At 41.4% G+C, this 25,050-nt stretch overlaps 1 protein-coding gene across 4 annotated transcripts in view; it reads right to left on the bottom strand.

Moving 5' to 3' along the window:
- Window positions 1-1,788: 1,788 nt before the first annotated feature.
- Window positions 1,789-25,050, bottom strand: part of WASHC2C (WASH complex subunit 2C) — a 38,675-nt gene continuing 15,413 nt past the window's right edge. The window contains exons 16-31 of one of the 4 annotated variants that reach the window (XM_086616816.1): window positions 24,746-24,876; window positions 23,184-23,276; window positions 22,566-22,670; window positions 21,083-21,199; window positions 19,497-19,660; window positions 18,912-19,023; window positions 17,856-18,032; window positions 16,636-16,818; window positions 13,759-13,887; window positions 13,460-13,555; window positions 12,241-12,360; window positions 10,567-10,629; window positions 9,590-9,802; window positions 6,716-7,327; window positions 5,349-5,523; window positions 1,789-2,271 (exon numbers count right to left, since the gene is read on the bottom strand). In XM_086616816.1, coding sequence (XP_086472942.1) covers window positions 2,135-2,271; window positions 5,349-5,523; window positions 6,716-7,327; window positions 9,590-9,802; window positions 10,567-10,629; window positions 12,241-12,360; window positions 13,460-13,555; window positions 13,759-13,887; window positions 16,636-16,818; window positions 17,856-18,032; window positions 18,912-19,023; window positions 19,497-19,660; window positions 21,083-21,199; window positions 22,566-22,670; window positions 23,184-23,276; window positions 24,746-24,876 — 2,627 coding nt within the window. In that variant the 3' untranslated portion in view covers window positions 1,789-2,134. The remainder of the gene's footprint in view (window positions 2,272-5,348; window positions 5,524-6,715; window positions 7,328-9,589; window positions 9,803-10,566; window positions 10,630-12,240; window positions 12,361-13,459; window positions 13,556-13,758; window positions 13,888-16,635; window positions 16,819-17,855; window positions 18,033-18,911; window positions 19,024-19,496; window positions 19,661-21,082; window positions 21,200-22,565; window positions 22,671-23,183; window positions 23,277-24,745; window positions 24,877-25,050) is intronic. The other 3 variants (XM_086616817.1, XM_086616819.1, XM_086616818.1) reach the window with 3 other exon arrangements.

The raw sequence follows: 25,050 nt of genomic DNA, 5'->3' as shown, positions 1-25,050 counted from the left end.
AACAAAAACCACAAAATATAAATACAACACCAAAAACCACCACCAAAAAAGAAGACGGACCAAGCCAAAACTCAGTTAACAGCCACCGCTCAGACCAAGTCCTCCCAGAAGTGAAGTGCTTAGACCAGGGATTGCAGTTTGTTACAGGGAGTTAACTGAGTATCGTGCATTTTAATAGGGGTAAGAGACTCTCCCCGTGCCAGTTTTGAAAGACTGGGGGAGAAAAAAAGGGTTTGATCTTTCAAGGTACAAGTTTCTATCAAGAGCTTTTCTCTACTGAGCTTTCACATTAAAGTGTAAGAAACACTTCAAGGCAGGAGCTTTTTTTTTTTTCTTTCTTTCTACTCCAACAGCTTTTGGCCCCCAGGGCTCTTGGCTTGTGAACAGCACTCTTTCCAATGCTAATAGAAGTTATTAATGTGAAGGGTCAAGAAGAAAGGAGGATGCAGAAAAGAAATAGAAGAATTCACCATCTTTTTCCTCTCTCCCAAGTCTATCTTTGAAACTAAGCACGGAAGGAAGGAGTAAAGAAGCAGTCCAAATCGTGTATGAGGCATAAGCAGCAGATGTAATGCCTATAAATAAAGTGCAAGTGCTCTCACTGTAGACACCCATTTGCAAATAGCTCCCACATTCTTTTCCAAGCTGCTACTCCCAACTTGCCCCCCACTTAACATGAATCATTACCAGGCACACCTATGGCACAAATCAATACATGATGTTTCTCCTTTATCCCTTCCAACCTTTCCTTCTGCTTAACCCTCATTAGTGTTAGATGCTTTGGTTGCAGTATTTACTGTGCCTGATAAAGTAAACCCAACTTGAGAAACAAGAGACTGAAGCAGATGTCTCAGAACAAGGGCTTCAGTGGAAATGGGAATCACACTCAAAGAAGTCCTCTGAGCACATGCTTTAAATTCACAGAGAGCAGAACAATCTTAAGAGTTGAAGATAAAGTAGTACATCACTAGCATAAAAACAGCACACCTAGTTTTGAAGTCAGAATTGCAGGCAGTCGCTGGTAAAATGAGAGGCATTTGATCCGTCTGCATTTATGCATTTGCTCTGCTTGTATGCATGCAGGAGAGCAAGTGTCTGCCACTGTGCATCAGGTATGGTTAATGGCATCAGTTTCAGGAGGGCGATCTAGAAAAGCCAGGAAGCAAGAAAGATTAAGCCAAATGCATTGGACAGTTAAAGGGATTCCACAACACAAAATAGCGACTTCCTGTAAACGGCCTACAATGTGTTATGGATGAGAAAAGAAAGCAGACAGAAAGGCTTTGGGCGCAAGCAGTCTCTGCACTAAGGTATGCACGTAGGCTTGTTAACCTGCAAGTGACCAAGCGTGCCTAGTACAGATTGATTTATTGGAAAATCTTATTTATTTGGCAAATCCAGGCAGGTGAAAAATCTCATTTAGTGGCTTACAACTTGAACAGAAGCCAATGTTAGGTTTCTCTTGTTTTCATGGAGCACTAGGTGCTCATCTGTAACGCTTTCTGACCTAGAAATTCTAACCATAGTTATTTCTATAGACCACATTAGCTGCCAACACGAAATACCTTATCTCTATCTGGTGTCACGTCCTGCACTAAGATTTGTTAACTGCTTAATCACATAAGAAAAGCTGTATCTCATAACAGAACCCAGCCTTACCCTAACATTAGCTCAGCAGATTGGCAGCTGACCCAGACAAGGCATGGTAGTGGTTCTGTTTTTTTTCAAGTCACTATGCAGACATCCTTAGCAAGTGGTAAAGAGGAAAAAAAGACATACAGACAGAACTGGTTTAACAGACTCCATTTACTATTTATCAATTATTTTCTCTATAGATCTGTTCAGTAAAACAAACTATACTTTGTATAATAGATTATTTCATTGCAGGTATTGCACAGGCTATATTCATCTGGGCACCATGGAAACAAGATAGCGGGAGGTTACTGTCTTTTTTAAAAAAAATATCATTTAGCACACTTAGACCCAGCACAAGCGAATACTAACCATTTCAAATGGGTAATCTCATTTAAATATCCACAGCCATCTCATTTCAGCTCTACCGGATTAGAGAATTCAAAGTATTAGTACTGGACAGGGCGTTAAGTAAGGCCTCTCTGCAACACACTCTCCCTGGCTACTGGCCTCCAAAGGCATTCAGCGGGTCATCAAATGTGCTCAGTGTCTTGCTTTCAGATTTTGCTTCTGAGGCTGCTTGGGAAGATCTGCTTTTGGGAGTGGGTATCTTGACTTGGCTGCTAGAGAAGATATCATCTGAATGGGGAAAAAAAAAAGATATATATTTTAATGTGAAGTGACTGCCAAATAGAAGTAACATTGTACATAAGAGTCTCCAGCACACAGCAGTAACTGCCAAGGACATTCTGTGATAAACAAATGCTTTCCTGCTGCTTGCGATTCTAGATGCATTTGTAAGGACATACGTGGGAGCTGTTAGCTGTAAGTCAAGAATATTTTTTCTTCTCAGTAGAACAGCATAATACTTGTATTTCATAACATGTTCAAGCTTTCATAAGCATTTGAGAAGTACTAATAAATTAAACCTCCACAATAAATTCCATCGTGCAAGTGCCAGATAACATCCCTCTTATCTAGAACACTAGCGTCTGAGGAACCTGAGATCCAAGAGCTGTGAGACTGTTGCCAAAGAAAATCAGAAAAGGAAAAGATAGTACTTGCTAGTGACTACTGTTGCAACATCCACTAGCCATATGAGTCTTTGAACTACAGCACAATAAGACCACAGCATAACTCACTTGAGAACAGAGCACAGCTAAGATGCAGGGAGGCTGACAGCTACAACCACCATCCTGCTGAATATTCAAAAAGTCCGTCTACAGTTCTGAATCAAGATCTCTCACCACCTTCCGCAATACAAGCAGTTCTGTTATGATAACTAGGACCACAAAGTGGAAAAATATCATGTTGCTATTAAGACAGAGTTCTCTCCTGAAGGATAACAACAGGTGGAAATGAAGCCCTCCAACCCGGAATACCCTGTGCCAGCAGCAGAGCTCACAGACCTGCAGTTCATGCTGTGGCTGGTGCTGCCTCATGTTTAGGACTGTGCTCACAGAACGGGATGGAGCTGCTGCCATACACATGCTGAAGTGTCGCCCTGAGGTTTCCAGGGCACACACAACAGCAGATCTCTTCCTATACACTATGGTTTCAAATTTAAGATACTCAGATTATGCAGTTGGACTATGAGGAGATAAAAAAATTTACAAGACTCAGATACGCATCACTAGTGATGAACAAGGCCAGTATAAGTAGCACATAACTGGCCTTGAATCCCTATTGAGAAAACAAAGGTCTTATACAGAGGTTAATAGCCATTTACTGGTCCGGAGTATAAAAACTAGTATTTCAACCTTCAGCATGTATCCAAACCTCAAGCAGAGGCCAAGCACAGAGTGGCCTATCACAATGTGCTTGCCTTCCTCTTCTCACTGCTTCTTCCACTCTAGCAAGTGTCTACTACTGTGCTGATGACAGGGATTACACGGGAATAATCCAGGACAGCATTTCAACACAATAGCAGTTTAGAAAGGCAGTAAAACACAGTAATCCCCTACTGGCATCACTCCAAAGTGAGAAGGTATCACATGGATTACCTTCACATCAGAGGGGAAATACAGTGAGTGCCATCAGCAGTAGAGGTATCATTCCCATTTTACGACAAGGCAGAAGGAATAGGGAAGTTTTGGCCATGGAAAACAGTATTTGTCAATGCACAAGAAAGTTATCATTTTGCAGACTCTCCCAGACAGGCAGAGGTGACATCAAGATGTTTGTGTCATCAGCCATAAGGTCACTGAGGAGGCTGGGAGGATAAAGACCTGAGAAAAAGTTTTTCTAATACAGCCACCAGAAGCCTAACACAAATCTAGTAAATAGTGACTAGAAGCTGTGGTAAGACAAAGGAGGAAAGCAGCTTGCAGCTTCCACCCCGTTACTGTTTTATTTGCAGCAGAAATGATCTAAGGCAACAATACACAGACCTAACAAAGTACTACCATGATGACTTAAGCCAACTCAACCTGAAGCATAGTCCTACCACTCTACTGCCAGGAGGGTATCCTGACCTTCAGGCATCTTCCCTACACTCTGTTGGTGTTCTGGAGCTCCATAGCTTTGGGCACAAAGTAGCTGCATACCTATGGCTGCACCACAAAACAGTCAATGCTCTAGAGGAACATGAAGTCTATTAGATGCAGGGTGCTGTAGATGCTATAGGTATCAAAATCAGATGTGGCATCAAACAACAAGCTGTAGCACCAGAGCAGATGCCAAAAGTGGAAGTGCAAACGACAGGTTCTGTAGCGGATAATTTTCCAAGATACTTTCAGGTGACACTCTACAACTGTTTTTTTTCCAATATGAGGTCTGGATATTTCAAATACCTTGCCCTCAAATATTTAAGTTATTTTTTATATCAGTTGAGAAGGTTTCGAAATCTCAAGATGTTCATTCTCTGGCAAGTTTTCTAACACGTTTGCAGACTTCAGCCAGGTCATTCCATCAGGCTGGAATGCTTAACAGTCCAAGCAAAACAGTGACAAGTCAGATTCAATTTGAATGGGTTAGAAAGAATGAAGGCTGACAAGAATCAAAGCTAGAGGAGAAGGGGTTTTTTTTTGTATTAGAGGAAAAGAAATAAATACATGCAATCCCAAAGAAGAGCTATAAACATGAAGAGCCTGAGAAGAAACAGACACAGGGATCAAATGACTTTCGATACTTCTGCTGATGAAGAACAAGAAAGAAGCATGCTCTGCGTCACTTCACATCACTATGTGCTGCTTTTTCAACAAATTATATAGGGCAAACTTTTGCTCTTAGGTGTAGTATTTGTAAATCGTTCTGGATACAATGTAAACAAAATCTTATGGGTTCCAAGGTAGTCAACACAATAGTGAAGGTGGGGTGGGAAGAGATGCTGATTTCTTCCTATCAGTGATTCATCTGAGAGTATGATACAAAAAGCTGTGCAAATTGAAACAGGGAATGTACCCCTTAAAGCTGTAACAACATGAGATTAGTCTCTAAGCCCAGACAAGAGAAATTTTTTAATTCCCACAGGTGAAAAAAATCCCTATAGCAATCAAACTATTTCTTCCCTCAGAATTTTATACACTCTTCTAAATCATTTATATGCCGTGCTAGTTCTACAAATCTAGGAAGTTCTTATCCAATGTTAAAATCCAAACATGACCGGAGACTTCAGAGCAGTTGAAAACTTAAAAGAAAGCAAAAGGTTCTAAAACATCTCTGAGGAATGCAACTCAGGACATTATGAGATTAGCAGCAAGACATTAGATACTCACCCATATCATCATCAAATATGGATTTTTGTTCCACCTTTTTCTTGGTCTTCTTTTCTTTTGGTTTTACAGTGAGATCCGCAAAAATATCAATGCTATCGTCAAACAGGTTAGCCTCTGGCATTTTCTCTTTTGCTTTTTTCATTGGTTTAATTGCCTCAGTAGCAAATATATCATCCTTGGAGCAAAGCATAGAGATATCATTAATACACAACACACTTCAAGAGAATAGTCAAATTATCTCTACACAGCAGCTGAGATGTTTAGAAGACTAACAGCCTTGGGCTTCTCAAACCTAAGAAGTTTGAGTCCCTTCTCCTCATGGAGGACTTGGCAGAAGTGCCTTAGTGTGGGACTGTGCACAGGTTAAATACAGCACACAAAGGCTTGTATCAGCTGCCTAGCCTGCCAACTCCAACTTTATTCCTTTTTTAAAAGAGTTATTTGAGCTGCTGGACACTGAGCAGACAGCTAACAGAGAAGAAGCAAATACTTTATTACTCTGAAAAAGGTCATAATCATAGATGTGTTGTCACAGCACATTCAGTGACATGTCTGCTCTGTGTTAAGGCTGCACCTTTTAATCCACTCTTGCTAATAAGGGGGTGGACAGCCAAAGAACGGGTTTTTATTGCCCAGTAGCAGAGCATGATTGACAGATGACTTCACTAAATATCTTGCACACTCCATTCTACTCAGCAGCCTCCATTAAAACAGTCTCTAAGTAGAGGGGTGTCCTTTCAGCTTCGCGTGTTTTGCCAGTGTGCAGGAGCACAACAGGCTGGGGGGAGCATGGCTGGGACAAAGGGTCCACAATTCCCCTTATGATTTGAACTCAGATCTAGGACTGAGTGCCAAATCGGCCAACAGGGTATATCATGCAATGTCATGCCCAGTATATAGATAAGGACTGACTAGGAAGAAGGGCCCTTTCCCTTCTGAGGGCTCTCTCAGATTCTTGGTCTCTCAGAGTTCTGTCTCTCTCTCACTCTCTTTTCAGGCCTCTCACTTGTCCAGGGTTACAGTGTCAGAACTTATTTTGCCGGGACAAGACAGGCGTTGGTCACCAGGTGGTGAGCAATTACACTGTGCATCACTTGTTTGTGTATATTATTATCATCATATATTTTCCCATATATTATTATCATTATTTTATCATTATTACTTTTATTATTATTAAATCGTTCTTGTCTCAACTCACAAGTCTCCTTCTCCTTTCCCCTTTAATTCTCTTCCCCATCCCCTGGGGGTGGGGGAGGATGAGTGAGCAGCTGTGTGGCCTTTAGTTGCTGGCTGGGCTAAACCATGACAAGAGGTCTATGTAAGGCCCTGGGGATCAAGAAGGTCAAGGTAACAGTCTCAACCATTACCTCAAAGATATCCTGGGCAGTAGGGTCAGCAGCTTGCCAGACAGCAGATTTCAACTCCTTTTTTCCAGTTTTCTGACAGGTGAAGAGAGAGTCTTCCTCTTCCTCCAAAAAAGGTATAGGGCTGTTTTTTGTTGAAGATTTTTGCTGTACAGGCTGGAAGAAATCATTTCTGTCCTGATCACCCAGAACAGACAGATCAGGCTTTTTCTCTCTGCCCTTGATGGGTCTGTTAGCCACACTGTCTGGCATTCCCTCCTTTAACTTTGATTGTGCAGCTGGTCTGGATGTTGAGCTGCTTGCAAAAAGATCTTCTGATTCAAACAGATCATTCCCTTGGTCTGTGGATTCTGGAGGAAGAAGCTCGTTTATCCCAGCAGACAAAACACTGCCATGAGCTGGTAGCGACAAGCTAGAGAGAAAGCCATTTTCCTCGGACTTTGCTTCAGTAGCAAGAGGTTCCTTTATGTTCACTATTGCTGATGTCTGTTTTGGTAGAGAGAACTGTGATTCTTTAGCACTGTTCACCTCCTCACTCTCTTCAGACTCTTGGGCAGCTAGACGGCGGGCCATTCTGCTAGGTGGTCTTCGTTTTCCTGTAACCTTGATCCTGGTCTGCAAGAAAGGAGTAAAAGCAGAGCAGGGTTATATAGAAGGAAAAAAACCCCACAGTTAACAGGAATCCTAACCTGTCTTCTGTGATGTTTCCTTATAGCACTTTGTCTGCCTTCACAACACTGCAATTAACATGCGTTATCCATTTCATACTAGCACACTAAAACAGAATTAACTACAAGTTCTGCTCACAGCTCTGATTTAAGTAACTTAAATAGCTACATGTACATTTAAAAAAATGCTCCATTGGGAATCTTGAGCAAGGAATGCTGAGCAGACATTGGTTAGGTTATAGGGAGAAACAGCAGGAACCATTCATCATCAGCTCACCATCATCCATTCTCCCCATTTTTCAGAAAGAGGAAGGATGGATAGATAAGTGGGACATTCAAGCTTGGAGTAGTTTGCAGCAAGGTTCAGAAAAATAACCCAGGACTTTTGATTTGCTGCCCTCTGGTCATTCCACAGCAAGTGGAATTGAGGTACAAAAGCAACAGCACTCACAAGCAGAGTCACAACACAGGTCAGCAAGTCACTCTAGGCCCTCAGCTTCAGGTAATACATTAGTCAGTCTGACAGCTTGCTAATCCAGGGGCTTCTGCAGTGCTCTAAGTCTGTCCAGGTCGTGACTAATTATGTTTTCCATTTAATTTCATTTTATGCATAGCTTGCTGCAGGTTATTCCTCTGTTGCTTTTAAAGAAGCCTCCCTGCAAGTTTCCATTATAGCCTCTACCATATCCCACATGGACAAGAGTATTCACGCAGGTAGGAAACAGATCAGTACGATCTCCTTCTCTTTTTTTTTTTTTTTTTAATTGCTGTGTTGGAGTAGAAGGATAACCTGGATGGATATGCTGTCACACAGCTTAAAGCAGTCATGTGCTTTTATCAGAATCATTACAGAAGCACATCTGCCTTCAGAGTATGGGGCTGTATTGATCAAAGCATGGCTGAAAAACAGAAAAATTACGATGGAAGGGAGATGGACTTGAAAAAATACCCTGATCCCTGCTCCATGCACTGTTCTTTGGAAGGACAGCCAGAATGCTGAGTAGGTTGCTTTGTTCCAGTCTTTGGAAAAAAAGTGCATTTGGCTGCATATATCTACAGCTTAAACTCAAACTTGAAAGGTTCAAGAAGCAATGAAAGGCCAAAATTAAATAACCTGAGACACAAAAACCATCCACTGTATAGTTACTGAGATGCTTCTTCTCAGATGACTTCTGTAAACAAACATGCATCATTACTGCGCTATAATGAACATCCAAGATCGACCATATGCAGCTACAGGACCTCTATTCTTTTGCAAGCCTATCTATTCAAAAGCATCATGATAGAAGGTTTTGTCTGTTGTGGAGGACGTGCTGCTATTGGAAACAACTGTGCCTACATGCTAATGCATTAGTCTAACGTACAAGCTTGAAACTCCTTTGACACTAAGGGGTCATGTCAGTCATTGTGGTGACAGCTGCTGAATCTTCCCAAGTCATATCTGCTGCTCATCTAGTAATGATCAGCTGCAGCAGCATTAAGGAACGAAAGAATAAAAGTTAAGATCCTAAGTTATCTTAGTCAAATCACAGCTCTCGGAAAACCCCAGAGATTTATAAAATCATTAAGTACCCAGACAAACTCTTAACTACATGGTTCAAGCTATTTTTTTTTTTCAATAAAGAACCACTAAATCTTAAATTAGAATATGCCTTTTGCAGCCCACAAAGTAAAAGGCACGAAAAAAAAACAAACAAGAAAGTGAGTCAGGAGTCAGAGATCTGCCATGTCAACAGCTGTAACACTTTGTTTTTAAAGAAAAAACCTACACAAAACCAAAGTTTTTGTTTTAAAAAGAATTGTGAGTGACAGTTCAAGATAACATGACATTTTTAACCACAGAGGAGGTAAAGGTTAACCTACAGCAGTGCCTTTTCAGGTTGGCATCTCCTGGGACAGAACAAGATGTTATGCTAAAATACCTTTAACCTATAGGAAAAACCACTGTATATGGAGAATGTACACATGTACCTTAAAAAGGCACAGAACTAGGCATATGCATAAGCCCCTTACAGAGCTAAGAAGGTGGTAGGCTTGACTTTTTCTTCAGTGGTCCATGGAAGTGAGAGGAGATTAAATTTCCACACCTCCATTTAGATTCAGATACACCGCACTGTTAGCAGAACTTGCATACCAAAACACAATTTTTGGCACAAGGACAGACTGTGTTTTTAATCCCCCTTTCTATTCTTCTAAATACCAAGGTTACCTTATTGGCACTGTGCAAGGTATCCGCTTGCATAGGCTGATCAAAGCTTACACCTAGTTCTTCATTGTTTCCTGCAGCAGGGAAGGCTTCGTTGTACTGTACATCCTTGGGCTCATGCAATGGAGTGTCCAGAACTGGTAAAGGGGACTTTACATTGAGAACCTTAGGCATTGCACCAGGTAGTAGGGCTGCAGGGTTAATAGCTAAGTTAGCCTACAAAACAGAGAAATTAAACACATACATACAAAACCAGGTCGCATTAATACTGCTCAAAAGCAAGCGTGGCTCCAGAGAAGCAGCAAGAACTAGCATATGTAAGCATTCGAGTGCTACTCTTACAATTGCCTGACCTTTCTCACACCTACACGCTTCCGTGTCTCTCATGTCCTCTGTCTCACTAAGTCTATAGAGTGCTCAACACTATTATTTTGTATAAGAGCTTCAGGAACAGCATGGCCACATTATGTCAGACCGAACACCTATGTAGCTCAGTATCCTGTCTGAGGACAACAACAGTTCTGACATTAGGAGTGATACTGTGATGTAGACAAGTTATTAGTCACTTCATGTCAGAAGAGGGACATAACCAAAACCCCAAACCCCAAAGTGTCTCTCAACATACCTGTAAGAGTCTCTGAACATAGAATCACAGAATGGTTCGGGTTGAAAGGGACCTCAAAGATCATCTAGTTCCAACCCCCCTGCCATGGGCTGAGAAGAACAGCAGGTCAACGAGGAGCCCACCCCTCTGCCCCTCTAATAGAGTAAATAGTGCTGCTCAGTCAGGTCTGAAACAGGCGAGGGAAATAATATTAAACATGCAATACAGAAAAAGTAGTAGAAAATACGCCATCTGAAAAAAAAAATTGCAAGAGTAAGGTAAAGAAGTTAAAAGATTTTGTTTCAAGGAAAGCCATCAGTGAGGCAAGGAAGATTTTTTTTTTTTTGAAAGTCAAAATGCCAGTAAAGTTAATTACTTGTAGCTTTCCAATCCGAGATGAGGGCTCTTTGGTTTTAATGGGAACAGGACCTGTAGATTTCTGCACAAAATTACACTGGATTAAACAAGTGGACAAGTTGTTACCAACCAGACTATAGTTGGCATTTTTATACATCTATAGAAAGCAGCTCACAGCTTACCAATTTCTTCTGAAGATACTTTGTTTTCAACACATTCTACCACCAGAGCTACAGTCGCTTAATTTTCAACTTTGGTTCCCCACATGCCATAGCCCCATCTTCATTACCACATTTCTTTCCACCCTCCTTCTACCCAATAGCATACTTTACCATAGTAATCCAACAACTTCCAGCTTCTCCAGGCCACATGTAACACTAGTCAAATCAAACTGTGACAGCTACCCTCCCTCCTTGCCTATTCTTCCCCTAAGATCCACTGAAGCTGTGTTGACAGGTCATTATATAAATAACTTTCATCTTTGTGACTGGCTAATAACCGGGCCACAGACTTCAGTGAAGCCCACAGGGAAGCCAAGAGGGCTACAAAGGTGTACCTCTCAGCCAGCAAGGAAAACAACTTTGGAGAAGTGAGTGTTCCTCTATAGAAAGCAGGCCATCAGTGCCAAAAATACTAGATTAAAAGAGCAAGAGCAGCTGTTTGGTCTGAAGACTTGGGTCAATTCTAGGACTCAAGGATGAACCAGATCAGCTAAGGTGCTCTTCCCAGGGCTTGCTCTCCATGATTCTGTAGTCTACCATGGTTCCATGAGCTAGGCTGTACTGCTCTTGGTGAGCCTGGGCAGTCAGAGCTCCTTCCGCCAGGTTAAAATAACTGAGGGTTTGCAAGTGTTAGGGCACTGCTTTGGGGGTCTTGATAACACGAAAGAGGAATCCCAGTGTCTGAGGAGATCATTCTCCACTTAAATGAGTGTGGTGTTCAGCTGAATCTCAGACAGGCTGAGATCATTTCTATACCAGGCTGTCAGTAGCTACAAACAAGGGAAGACAGGCGTGGTCCTACACTTCAAGGAATACTTCACCATAAGGGAAGACAGACTAATTATTAGCCCTACAGACTTGCTCTGTGTTTCTCAGCCCAGGGGAGAAAAAACAACACCCACTCCCCATAATGAAGAGCTAATCTCCTACAGATAGAAATCCAACAAGCAGCTCTGGTGAGGCGCAAGCCAGAAATCAGATCCCAACTGCCTCTCCCAGGGACCCTATTTCTGCAAGATTAAGGACAGGAGTAGCAGTCTTGTTTTTTCATCATAAAGTCTCCACAATAAGACTTTCAACAGCCACAGATTTGTGCTGCATACCCTGATCTCTTTTCTGAGAAAGGCTACCTATACTTTAAGGATCACATTCACTCTGACAGACACTAGCACTTCAAAGAATGAACAGTCCATTTTCAGTCCAACTGGACCCAAGATGGACTACTTCACTGCCTTGTAGTTTGCCCTTTTAAGTGTGTGGGCAATGTATAAAACACTGTATCAATAGCATTTAAACTTCTTGCTAGTAGCAGTGCACCTGCTGATAAGGAGAGACAAGTTCAGCCACGTTTGCCACTTTGCAACCAGCAGATCCAGGCATTATTTTTGCTCTTTTCAAGAGACATATAAAACAAACTTATACATCTCCTTTTTTTTTGCATGCTGTTCAAGGCACAAGATTTAGGTACTTGCCTCTGTAGCTACTGCATTTGGAACTTCATCTTGTTTGGCACTTGAAGCATTTTCTGGAAGGTTACTGCTCTCCAAGGAAGGGCCAGTACTGGCCTTAAGCGTTTTCTTCTCAGCTGTTTTCTGAAAGCATTAAGAGCACAAGTCAATGTGAACTGGGTAAAAAACATGGTCTGTAGATCAAAAAAATAAAAAAACACAACAAGCAAACCAAAAACAAGCAAAGCTTTTGAAAATCTTGCTTATAACTGAAAAGAAAACGAGCCACATCTTTTGACTCTGCAATGCATAGTAGAAATTGCCTTTTGGCTTTCTAATGACAAGGGCCTTCCACTCCTCCATTCTTTTAGCCTACCTCAGTCTTTGCTGTCTATGCTAACAATAAATTAGACTTTCAATAAACTTCCAAATGCATACATATTTCCTCATGCACAGGACAGCAGGGAAAATAAAAGCACAAAGCTAGCTAAGGAACACTGCTATTTTTATGTTTTCAAGCAAACAGGCTCCATATATAGCTGCCAAGTGCTAGTTACTTAAGACCAGCCCTTCCACAGTCCTCAAAGAAACTGTTTCGAGGAACTACTGCCAGTCTTCTAGCCTAACTTCCAGCTACAGACATGAAAATAGACTAAAGTAAAAGCTGGCTTCAATTTAATTAAGCTGAATACATTTAGAGTAGCAGTTTAGAACTCACATTAGGATTTTGACCTCAGACCACCTATAATGCAGTCCAGTTCAATACTGCAGCTGCTTGCTCTCTAAAAACAGTCCAGTGATCACAAGGATTTTAGTACCGTATTCATTACCTTAAATCAAGACAACCTGCAGAGACTAATTACAGAAGTCATGGAGCAAGGCTCATCAGTCATGCATGAACTACACGGAAGTAATATTAGCAAGTTAAAACAAGAAAACAATGAAACAGTACAAACTCTACTACTCTGATTTCTGCTCAGGTGTGTTCTCTTACACCTAAGCCAGTCCCAGTAGTACACAAAAAGAAAAAGAATCCAATCTTCCCATCTCAGCTTTGGGAGACCTAATGCATATCTGTTTGTTCCCTATGTCTTCAGGGTCACAATGGCCATTTCTACTCCCTCAAGAAGATCTGAGAAGTCACTTCATTTCTTGTAGTAATACATACGGAAAAAATCCCTTCCATACACTTCTTTCCTCCTATGTCTTTTACATAAGCCATTTACAGTAGAGGAACAGATACCGGAAGGTTTGTTTTAGCAGTACTGAAGAGATCATCCTCATCATCATCCCCAAAAAGCCCTCCTCCAGATGATGGCTTCAGGATACGGTTTACAGACTAAAGAGACAAAGGATAAAGAAAAGATGCGTCACAGATCAAAAGCACACCTCCTTCAACCCATGTTGCTTGAACAGATACTAGCACTTGGCCCTCCCTGGAAATCAGTGACTTAAGCTGTGTTCAAACAAGGAGCACAGGTAAACTGCATGCTTCAAAGACTGTTTTTAAATAGCAGGTTCAGAAGAGGACTTTGAACTCACCATTGACTTCTTGGGGCTGGCAAAGAGATCAACATCTGGATCATTGTCCTTCTGAAGTTTGCGACTGAAGAGGAGCTCTTCATCTTGAAAGACTCTGGTGCTTTTGGGCTGAGTACTTTTCTCAGAAGCCTGGAAGGAGAGAATAAAGGTTCACACAGTGAGGAACTCCCTCCTTAAGGAGGTTATTTGCCTAGTGATAAAGCAGGTTACAATTCACCTGAGGCTACACTACAACCCTGGTAACAAAAATACAACTTTAACTGGCAGTTATATATTTTACTTTGACCAAATTTGCAAAACTTACATTATAATGTAAATATTCATATTCACAGTTTAATTTGATGAGAAGATATTAACCAAAACTATCTGTGTCTGTTGACCTGAGACCCAGCTGTTACTGTTTACCTGTAAGAAGCTTCCTTCAAAGAAAAAAAAAAAAAAAGGTTTTCATTATATTATCATGAGTGTACAGTAAGGTTTATATTTTAGTAAGACTTTTATGCCTTGACTTTTTCAGCTGAGGGTGCAGGACAGAGTAGTGAGAGGAAGAGAATCTGGTTAATTATGTTCCTAAGCTACCTTTTTAAAGAAGAATAAAATAAAATGCAAAGTTGAAGGCCTCTAAAGCTATTATTGCTGCAAGATCCTCTGCTTTCCTTCCATTAAAGTAAACGCACCCTCACAATGAAGAACAAAACATATTGTCTGCCTTTGGCAAGTACGTACACTTTCAAATTTGCTGGTGGTGGGGAAGGTTGACAGTGAAATGTATCACCTTATCAGCCCTCCACTGTCTCGCAAACCAACCAACATCAGGTGCTTGGACACCAAAACCCAATGCCTTTCTATGATCATGGTCACTGTTATGTGCCCAGGTCTGACTTTCAAAAGGCAAAGGCCCCACTGGATGTCTAAGTAAAGGCCAGTATCTATGTTTCACCACCCAGGTGTCTCTTCAGGACCTATGCAAATGAAAGGATGCCTCTTTTTATTAGCAAACTAGTCATATATATTTGTAAATCATAGAATGGTTTGGGTTGGAAGGGACCTTAAAGACAATCTAGTTCCAACCCCCATGTCATGGGAAAGGACACCCTCCCCTAGATCAAGTTGCTCAAAGCCTCATCCAACTTAGCCTTGAACACCTCCAGGGATGGGGCATCTACAACTTCTCTGGGCAACCTGTTCCAGTGTTTCACCACACCCTCATTGTAAATTATTTCTTCCTTATATATAATCTAAATCTACCCTCTTTCGATTTAACACCATTGCCCCTTTTCTTATCGCTATATACCCTTGTAAAAAGTCCCTCTCCAGCTTTCTTGTAGGCCCCCTTCAGGTACTGGAAGGCTGCTATAAGATCTCCCCAGAGCCTTCTCTTCTTAAGAGTCATATTGTTAAGATTATGACAATATCCAGTAGCATAACAGACTCAAAATCCAAGCAGTGGTCATAAGAATAAAGCTTGATTCTCCCCTTCCCAGTCCAAGTCTCCAGGAGCCCCAAAGGGCTGCCCACTAAAGCTAGTTTCCAGTACACCTTTTGTTCCGTACACCCTGTCCTATGATTTTTATTACGGCTCCATTCTCAGCCTCTCTGTACACCAGCTTTAACTTTATATCAAAACTCACACTTTCAGAGCACTGGAGCTGCTGTTTATGCCCAGATACACGAAAACCGAATGCACGTCTAGTAGTATCCACCCATGAAACACAAACTGAGATAAGCATGGAAAATAGCGGCACCTTTCAGATTTGCCTATCAAAAAGATTAAGTTCTTAAATTACCTATTCTGCTTTTACATGAATATGCATTTCAGCATATTCATGCACTTTGTGACTGTTATATGCTGACAGCTGAGTGCTTTGAAGAAAAGATTTGAAAGGATTTATGTCTTCCCAAATTCATAGAACAGATGTGGCTTCTTGTCACCATCTCACGAGGTGCCACATCCCCCCAAAAAACAAACGCAGGACACATTCGCAACAGGTAAATAAACGCTCAAGCTAACAACCCATTTTAACTCAGAAGCAGCTATAAACAGGGATTTTTCTCCAACAGCTATCTATTTTATTCAGCTCCAAGGAATTCTGAATAAAGTGCGTGTAGCCTTTAGGGCTGATATAACTTACGTTACATGGCCCCACTAAGATGACAAAACCTTGTGGTATACTGTAGTATACAGTATGTACTTTTTGACATGACTTCAAATTTACAGAAAAAATTTTGGTACATATTGCATCGAATAGAAACGAGAATATTGCCATAGATTCAAAGATACTGCTGCAGAACATTCAAAGTTTACTTCTTGATGGTATATGCTATTACATGATATATCAGGAAAGCCCATACAGTGAGAATATGGTAACTGGAGGCTTATTTTAAAAGTGAATACACATACTTGAAAAACAGAAATAAACAAAAAATTAAGATGATTCTTGCAGAAGCTGTCTGCAGGCATATATTCACCAGGCAAACTGCAACAATATAAAGAAAAAAAGGATAAACCACAAGGCTTTCAATTCCACATCCTTCTACTTCCTAGTACCTCTGACCTTGCAGGGTAATCAGGGAATCAGTTCTGTACAACATACATCAAGTAGCTGCAACAAAATATCTGAAAATAATTTCTTTTCATACTAGCATGCAGCCAAACACTTTTAGTTAGTGGGACAGGAAAATTTACAAAGGAATTCAGGATCACAGGAAAGATCCTGAGTAGGAATAGGAATAATTTCTGGAAACTTAGAAATAGAGAAAGATTAGCCTCCGTGACACGAAAAGAGGGAAAGGTAAAAACAAAACCTTGGCTACAATAGTAGAGGTAGAAAGGTAAAAATACTATTTCTTAGTATTCAAGAACTTTGCTAGACTCACCACACCAATTTCTTTCTGTGCATTTTTAATGCCATCATCATCTTCCAGTTTCTCCTCTTCCTCCTCCTCAAACAAGCTTAACACTTTCTTAGCTTGGCTCTTAACATCTTTCTCCAGAGCTGGTGGTGATTTTGCAATCAGATCTGAACTGCTGGCTGGCTCGGAGGGTATGGCTGCAAAAGGCTTCACCAAAAAAAACCCACAAACAAACATATATCAGCCTGTTATTTAGTTCAGGTTTGCCCAAGAAACCCAGTAAGCTTTCTTAGTTAAATACCAGCAGCGGTCAGAGTTCTGCAATCAATTACCAAGCAGACAACTCTATTCAACTCATTTTCCTAAGCAGATAGAACAGCATAACAAGAGACAGTAGATAAAGAAGAGAACACAGTTTATGGCTCTGAAGAGCCAAGAGGAAACACAAGTTTCCTCTTGCACCCTACACTGTAGCACTGTTGATAGCAGCTTCCTGCATAAGGTTTCCTCCCTATCCGTATTTCAGGTTGCATGCACACCACAAGGCTGCATTAAGCAGTTTTGCCATTATCTCTGAGGTAACTAGTCCATGCAACATGGGATTCTCTGGAGCGGGCAGCACTAGCTGAACCTTGAATGCACTCAGGACAGTGCAAAGCATAACTACCCTGGAAATTCATCAGTTGGTAATTCCACAACAATCACTCAGTTAAGACCATGCCCAAGACTAAGTTCTGCTGAAGCTTCTTCAATGATACACTCAATAATACACATCAATACTGTTCTTTACCAGTGCTGCCCAGAAGAAATTCACAATCTAAAAGCCACAGCTACCAACAGCATTTATAACTCAGACTACATTGAAACAAAGTTACTGAGCTTGATATAAAACCTACACATTAGTATAGTCTACCTTTTAAAGGAAAGCTCTGTTCATGTGAATAAAGATTACCCAACCCACTCTGGAGGAAAACCAAAACAGACTCCTCTCCCACTCCCCCAAAAAAACCCAAAACAATTCTCTCATGTATGTCAGTTGGGAAACAACTTTTAAATGCCATTTAATCAATTTGCTGTTTGACTGACAAGTGATATTGCTAAACGAAGACACAGTCATTCTCTCCTTGGTGACAGAAGAAGAAAGCCAGAAAAACAATTCTGTCCCAGAACAGCACTGTTAGATTGTCTTTTTTTTTTTAATTAAACTTTACCAAACTTCTGATTAATGTAAGAAAATCCCTCACCTTTTCCTTTGTTTGCTGTCTTGCAACATCTGTTCCTCTAGGCACAGGAATTGCTCCAGGCTCTTCTAAACACCACAATGTATCTTCTACCTGGTTAGATTCTGCTGCTCTATCTGGCAGATCTTCCTTTTCCTCTTCATTAAAGAAGGGTGGTGCTTGTGCTGGTTTTACTTTTTCCTGCAAATTTAAGAGAATGTTGTTGACAGAAAATTGGTGGGTATAAGAAGCATATGCTGCTGTGGGATAGCAGAGTTTCAGTTTGCCTTCTGCAGGGGTCTAGGACAGTGGCAAGAAGCTTGACTTCTACTTTCCTCCCACAGGTCATTCTGGCTTGTGACTTCTGATTTCTAGTATTACAGGCTCTTGAGTCTGGTTGAAGAGTGCCAGGAAGCAGTTGCAAGCTTATAGCAGATGCCCTGGGAATCTTGGCTTGCCTGTTTCTTCTTCTATTTCCAAGCCTATTGTATTTATGGACCGTTACAACTGTTTTCCTGGTAAGCAGAAAGGTAAGGGAGGGAGCGAGAGCAGCATACACACATGTGCAACAATTCCCACTACAGATACAACTGTTAAGCTTTTGCAACTCCTGCTCTCAGTTCGACAGTACACCTAGACAGGCAGTACACTATGGGCTAACCTCATAAGACAGAGGATAACAAACACCCTCAAGAGAGGGCCAGTAAGAAGCCTGTAGACACATCTGAACCAGCTTGTGTTGAGGTGATAGAGAGGGTGAAGCCCTAGCCTCACAGTCAGCAGTAAGCCATCTGTTCCTTTTAACAGTATTTTATGGTTGAGAGCTCTCAAAACAGCCTCAGGAAGGCCTCTTAGCATAAACCAAACAAATTTAGGGTTAGTGGTCAAGAAAATTCTGAAATCTCTACTAGGCTGATGGTAGTAAGAAGTTTTACATGTAAGAGTTCTGTCTGCCCTGTTCCCATTCTCAATTTGCTAGAACTGTCACTGTAGTTAGACTTACACTAAGTACCTAACAAGGAACACAGACTATAAAAAGACTAAGTGTTCCACATCAGTTTTAAAAGAAAGGGTAGGTACCACTGCAGCCTTAGCAGTTGAAGGAAGTAGCGTTGATTGGGAGCTGAAGAGCGATTCTCCATTAACAGCATCATCTTCAAACAGCAGGGATACCTTCTGCGGCTTCCTTTGGCTGCAACGAGAGAGCAGAGAAAGTGGAAGATTCAGTGCACAAGTTTCAGAGGCCATGCACTGCATCTGTTTAGAAGTGTAACTTAGGACCACCATTTGCAGCAAGCAGTCACAGCCACGGGACTCAGCTTCCTCACTGTCTCAACAATTCTACCATCCTCCCTTCTTGTCTGCACAGCTTTCTGCACAAGTTAAGAGAAGAAGAGGTCAAGAGGATTTTATATCGCAGGCAAGGAAATGGAGAGCCCAGTTCAGTGGTGGCAAGGAGAATGATTCACCACAGATACAAAAGAAGTAAAAGAGTCTAGCCCTGCCTACTTCTACTCCCATGTCTCTACTTCCTCCTCAGCAGCAGTATCAGGCAACAACACTTGTAATACGCCTGGCTTTATCCAGTTTTCAGCGCACTGCTGGGCTGTTCTGAAAAAACGCTTCCCCCTCCCCTCCTGTCTCCTCCCCTCCCAGGACTGTCACCTCTCTTTAGTGATTGCAAATAAATCCTCCTCATCGTCTTCCTCAAAGAGGCTCGTCTTCATCACAGCTTTAGCCTGACTGACAGTGCTAACTGGTTTTGCAGGGTCCTCTTTTCGGTCATCTTCAGAAGGAAGTTTAGCTGGCTTGGAGACATTCCAGTGTTCCTTAAAAAAAAAAGGAACCCTTAAGTTTTCTTCTGTCTTGGTCAAAGCCACTTTCTCATATTCTCTATAAGCAGAAGCACTTCAGCATCTTTGCAGTCCTTGCATTTCTCGACTAGTTTATTTTCCTGCCTTTGTGTTAGCCACTGTGATCTGACATTGCTCAGGCTTTGCAGAGGGCCTGGCCACCTTTTGGCATAAGATACTTGCCCAGCAAAACAGGGCACACACACTTTACTATTATAGTTGCTCTTGACAACTGAGGTCAGTGTCAGCTGCAGCCACAGGAGTAAGGTCACTCACTAGAACCTGATTTAAGCCACTTTAATTAGCAAGGTTCATGTATGAGGGGAAAAAAAACCCAAAAACAAAAAGAAAGACTCACACCTGACACACCTCATTACTAGAGAGCATGATGCTGCACATATTTCCTGAACTTTCAGCCACAATACTTCCTCTCCTCCACCCCCAACCCCTTGGGGCTAGCATTTAATCAAGCCTGCCCACTGAACAAGTCAAAAATCTACATTAGAAGGAAACATTTCTGTGGTTGGGAGAGTTTTCTGGCTTGTGTGTTTTCTTATTCCCAGCATTTCAAGTAGTTTGCCCTGTGGTTTTTCTCATTGCCCACCTCTGTTCATCCTCTTTCTGAAAGGGACAACAGGCACGTTGAAGTACAAACTTGGTTTATTCTACATTAAGATAAAAATGCATCTAAAGATATCATTAGTATCCACTAAATAAGCAATTACAGGAGAGTCTGGATCCTATTCATATGAGTTAATTCAGAGACTTTCTACACAAGTTTTTAATTTACTTAGTGTCTCTGGCTTTCATTTAAGATGCAGGACACCACCTAATCCATCCCTAGAAGAGGGCTGCTCTTTGGGAAGCATAGTCATTTATGTTTCATTTTTCCCATCCCTAGATTTAAAAAAAAACCCACAAACCCAACACATACCACAAAAAACAACCAACAAACAAAAAAAACCCACCAAAACTCAAGCAAAGAAAGAATCCCACTAAACATCACCACACATAAAAAACCCCTACCCCAAAAAACTCAAAACAACAAAAGCCTTACCACATATCTATCTAGAACTGCTAAATTATCCTTACAGATATAAAAGCAGTAAGAGCAAACTTATTTTTCCCTTTTGTTGGCAGCAGCCTCCATTTGCTATCCATCTTCTATGAATCACATTGAAAATACTGATTTTCTCTTCCTGATGACTTCTGTTACCTAGATCCTGAGATAATTTGAGCCAACAATCAGACAATTTCCTCAGCTGCAAACAAGTCACAGGACTGGGGCAGGCATGACACAGACACATAGTCTGACTGTGGTTCCCATCTCAATAGTTCTATGCTTTGCCCAGCATGAAGCCCAGTAACTCCTTTCAACCAAATCTTACTCCTCAGTACCTCCTCATCACTGCTGAACAATAAGCTGGAGGCTTTCTTGAGTGGCTCTGACTGTTTTGCTTTTTCTTCCGGAGGTTTTTCCTGTTGCTTCTTGGCAGGTACCACACCAAAGAGATCCTTAAAATAAAATAAATTAAAAAAAAAAAATCGAGAGCCAAAACCACAATAAAAACCTCACTGAGAAGTCATCAGCATGCAAGACTGTTGTGATCCACTTCTCAGAGGAGTAGGATAGAGAAACAGTGTTTTGTGAACCCTTTCTGAAGACAATGTCAAGTATAATATAGTATTCTAGTACAGCGAATTCTATGCACACAGCATTTGATAGACCAGAAACTTGTAAACATATAGCCTGGTTTTGGCCCACAGATTCTCTACCATAAGGCTTGACTAGTAGCCAAAAACCACCACTCAGTAATTCTGTTGCACAGCAGCTAACACAATGAGACACTATTTCTACATCTACATAACAAAAAAGAGAATGAATACTATTCTGAGAGGACAGGCAACAGGCAAGCTGAACCACTACCACCAGGAAAGAATCAAGATTTTTCACCCGAAGACACTCATGCAGATTATTATATAGGCATAAGAATATACAAAAGGATACGTTGACTCCACCACCTAACATTTATTTATGCTCTTCTCTACTCAACTTTAGCTTCAGTTCCATAACACAACCTTCATGGCAGACACCAAAGACTGTATCACATGACAAAATGTTTCACTAGCCTGACAGTTGCTTGTGAACAGCCCCTATTCAGAAAGGTAAGCTGGAAGAGCCTACTCTTGAACAGGAAATCTTTGAGTTTGCCGAAGTCCCCCATCTTACAGCTCTCAGCAGGCCTCCTATTATTTGCCCTGGGTTAAGACTATGGAGTAAGTTAACTCGCCATGAACGCTGCAGGCCCAGAGTTGAAAGCTCTTTGAATGGTGTATGGGAGGGTGAAGGTTAAAAAAGAGATAAGAAAAGCACACACTAATTCAATTTTGTTTCTTGCACAAACTGTGCTCTGATCTCAGTTTCTACACCAGCAGCCACAATTCTTACACACCAAAAAGTGTGAAAAAAGGAATTCACCAGCCGCGACAAGAGGGGCAAGAAGTCGTCCATGTGGCTAGGTACCACAGGCCAGGATAAAACAGTTTCTTGAAGTTCATATCTATTCTATTGCTCAGTGTTCTCTAGTCCTATCAATCAGAGGGATAACATCTTTCATATTTAGATCCAGACATGATATGTGCTGACTACAAAATACTAAAAAGACACCAAGAACTTGCAAGAGTCCCTGCTACCATTCTCCTCCATAACGCTGTTCACACGCTCAGACCTGCTACACAATGCAAGACCGATTTAGCGCTCTAATTCAGTGCGCCGTTTACAAGCTTAGTGTTGTAAACTTCTCAATATTTCCTTCTGCATTTGCAACAGGCTGTGCAGCAGGGTTCCTATATACAGGGAGTATCAGGAAGTGGTACCTACCTCTTCATCATCATCAAACAAAGAGAGTGGAGCTTTTGTCACGGACTTGCTGGTGGGGAGAGTAGCAGCTTTGGACTTCACAGTTTTATTTGATGTAAACAAGTCCTGTGCAAATGAAAGAAACATCACTTTGCAAAGCAATGCTATACGTTTAAGAACTCAAATGGGACATTCATGTTTTTTCTTCTTTAAAAGTCTTCAGCATGCCTGTGAAGTAGGGAAAGATCATCTTACTCAGATGTACCAACCACCTGCAACTCCATGGGAATTTCCCTCAGCTTTGAGGATTAATTACTAGCTGGAAGCTGAGGACACAAGATTAAACATATGCAGTCTTTCATGATTCTTGCTTTTCATTTGCTGATCTTTCCCCTCTTCAGGCTTTCAATTCATGCCTGCAAGTATCATACAAATTTAACTCTGAGGATAGGGAAAACATTCCCAGAGATTTCACTGTTGGAGCAAGAAGGAATTTTCAGGATGGCTGGGAGCAGATGCATGGATGTCAGAGTTCCCAATCGTACAGATAAATAAGGAGTCCCCAGATATGAGTGGACTGAAGTCAGGGTGACTCAGATCCCAAGGATTTCTGTACCTATTTATTAAAGAGATACTCACTTCAGAATCCTCCTCATCAGAGAACAGACCCCTCTGTTTTCTTGGAGGTGTTTCAGATATAGGCTTGAAGTCCTCACCTGAAGATGGTTGACTCTTTAGAACAAATAAAGACACTACATCAGCCTCTATTCAGATTCAGTAAGGGCAGGCCCTTTCTAAAAGGCATACTGCTGGTAGTGTCCCAGCAGTTGAAGGGACAGAAACAAGCTTGTCACCCATGGGCTGAAGTCCAAAACTCGCATGCTGAGCGAGTTCCTCACACACAGCCAGAGCTATGCACAAGTGACTTGTAAGTCTTACCATAGGCCTCCCCTCCCACCACCATCCTTCTCATCAGAAAAATGTACGCAGCAACTCATGCCAGGCCCCCTCATGAGTTAAACAAAAATATGTTTCTTTTAACAATCTCTGTTTCGTAAAGGAAGAGGGCAGTTTGTGTCAGTTGTGTCAGCCATCATTTCCTGCATTAGTACAGCACAGCTCCAGCCTGCCACCAGCTATATTGCCATTAAACTCAGAATTATTCCAGACTCAAGCACTACTGCCAGCAAGCTTGGAGTATAAAATAGCCCTCATTTCCTGACAGAGCAGGAGTGGTGCTGCTGAATCAGTTCTCATACTCCCCTCCAGAAAAGCCAAGCGCTATGAGATCAGGGCAATGGCATTGGCATTGGATGACCTCCCACCACCATTCCCGCTCCATTGACCATGGATGCTCTTGCACTGCACCAGAAATAGAAGTTGCCTTTGGCCCTTGTGCTCAGGTGCTTCTCATAAAGCAATACAGAGAAAGTCCTACAGCAATACGTATTAGACATCCCCAGCACTGTATGCTTCTCAGTCCAGAAGGGAGAAGAGTCACTGTAGCTCATCATGTTCAAACACTCCTTGCGCAGCGAACATATATAAAATGAATACATACAATCTCTGCCATAGAAACAAAGAGCATTACTTTCCTCAAGACACAGCTCTAAAAATGAAAGTGGAGTAGGCATTAGGAAGCTCTCATAACTCTGTACATGTGTCCTCAGCATTTAGAGCTTTCTACAACTTCAGAGCATTCAGCTTGAAAATCAGCTTTTTAAACACTCGAAGTACTGTATATGCTTAGGTAGAACCGTGACATCCACCTTCCTCTCCCACAACATAAACAAGTAATGGGTTACCAGTTAAGTTGCTACCAGAAGTTGGTGTAAGTGCAAAAGCAGTCTCCGCAGCACAGAACTGTGACACCAAAGGTTGTTAAGTCAGGCTGGTTTCATTTCAGCCATGAACTTCACAAAGATTTTTTTTATTATCAGAGGCTTCTCATTTTGCTCTGCTTTCAATCCTATCTTAAAATTCTTCCAATCACTGCCCAAACAAAAAAAAACTCAGATAAACCCAAAGTTTGAGAGACAAAAGGCATTTGAGGACCTCTGAAGCACTTGGTTCATGGAAGACCCTAAGAACCCAGTTCTGCTTCACAAATGTGGCACTTTCATAGCGTTATACATGGAAAGGCTACTTCAGCTGCAATAGTAACTTCTTCCTAAAAACTTTGCCATAAGATATGCCATTACCTTTTTTACCATGACTGTCTCCCTACGGCTTTCTGTTTCTTTAGTCGTGTCAGCAACCACAGGAGGAACAGCAGGTTTTTCCTTGAATAAGTCACCTTCATCATCATCAAACAGGTCAGCTGTGGACTTGACTGCATTAAGAGACAAAACAAACAGGGAATGATGAGAACAGAACAGCCAGTACTGAACAAGAGAAGATACTAGCGTCTCAAAACATACTATGTTCCCTTTTTAAAGATGACCAACATCAGCAGTCTTTAAGAGAAAAAGGTAGACAAGCTCTCAAAGTGAAGCACAACTTACTT

Source organism: Tauraco erythrolophus, chromosome 9 (assembly GCF_009769465.1).
Source record: "Tauraco erythrolophus isolate bTauEry1 chromosome 9, bTauEry1.pri, whole genome shotgun sequence".
Classification (NCBI taxonomy): Eukaryota; Metazoa; Chordata; class Aves; order Musophagiformes; family Musophagidae; genus Tauraco; species Tauraco erythrolophus.
Note: the sequence above shows the minus strand (reverse complement) of the source record. Positions and strands in the feature narration are given on the sequence as shown.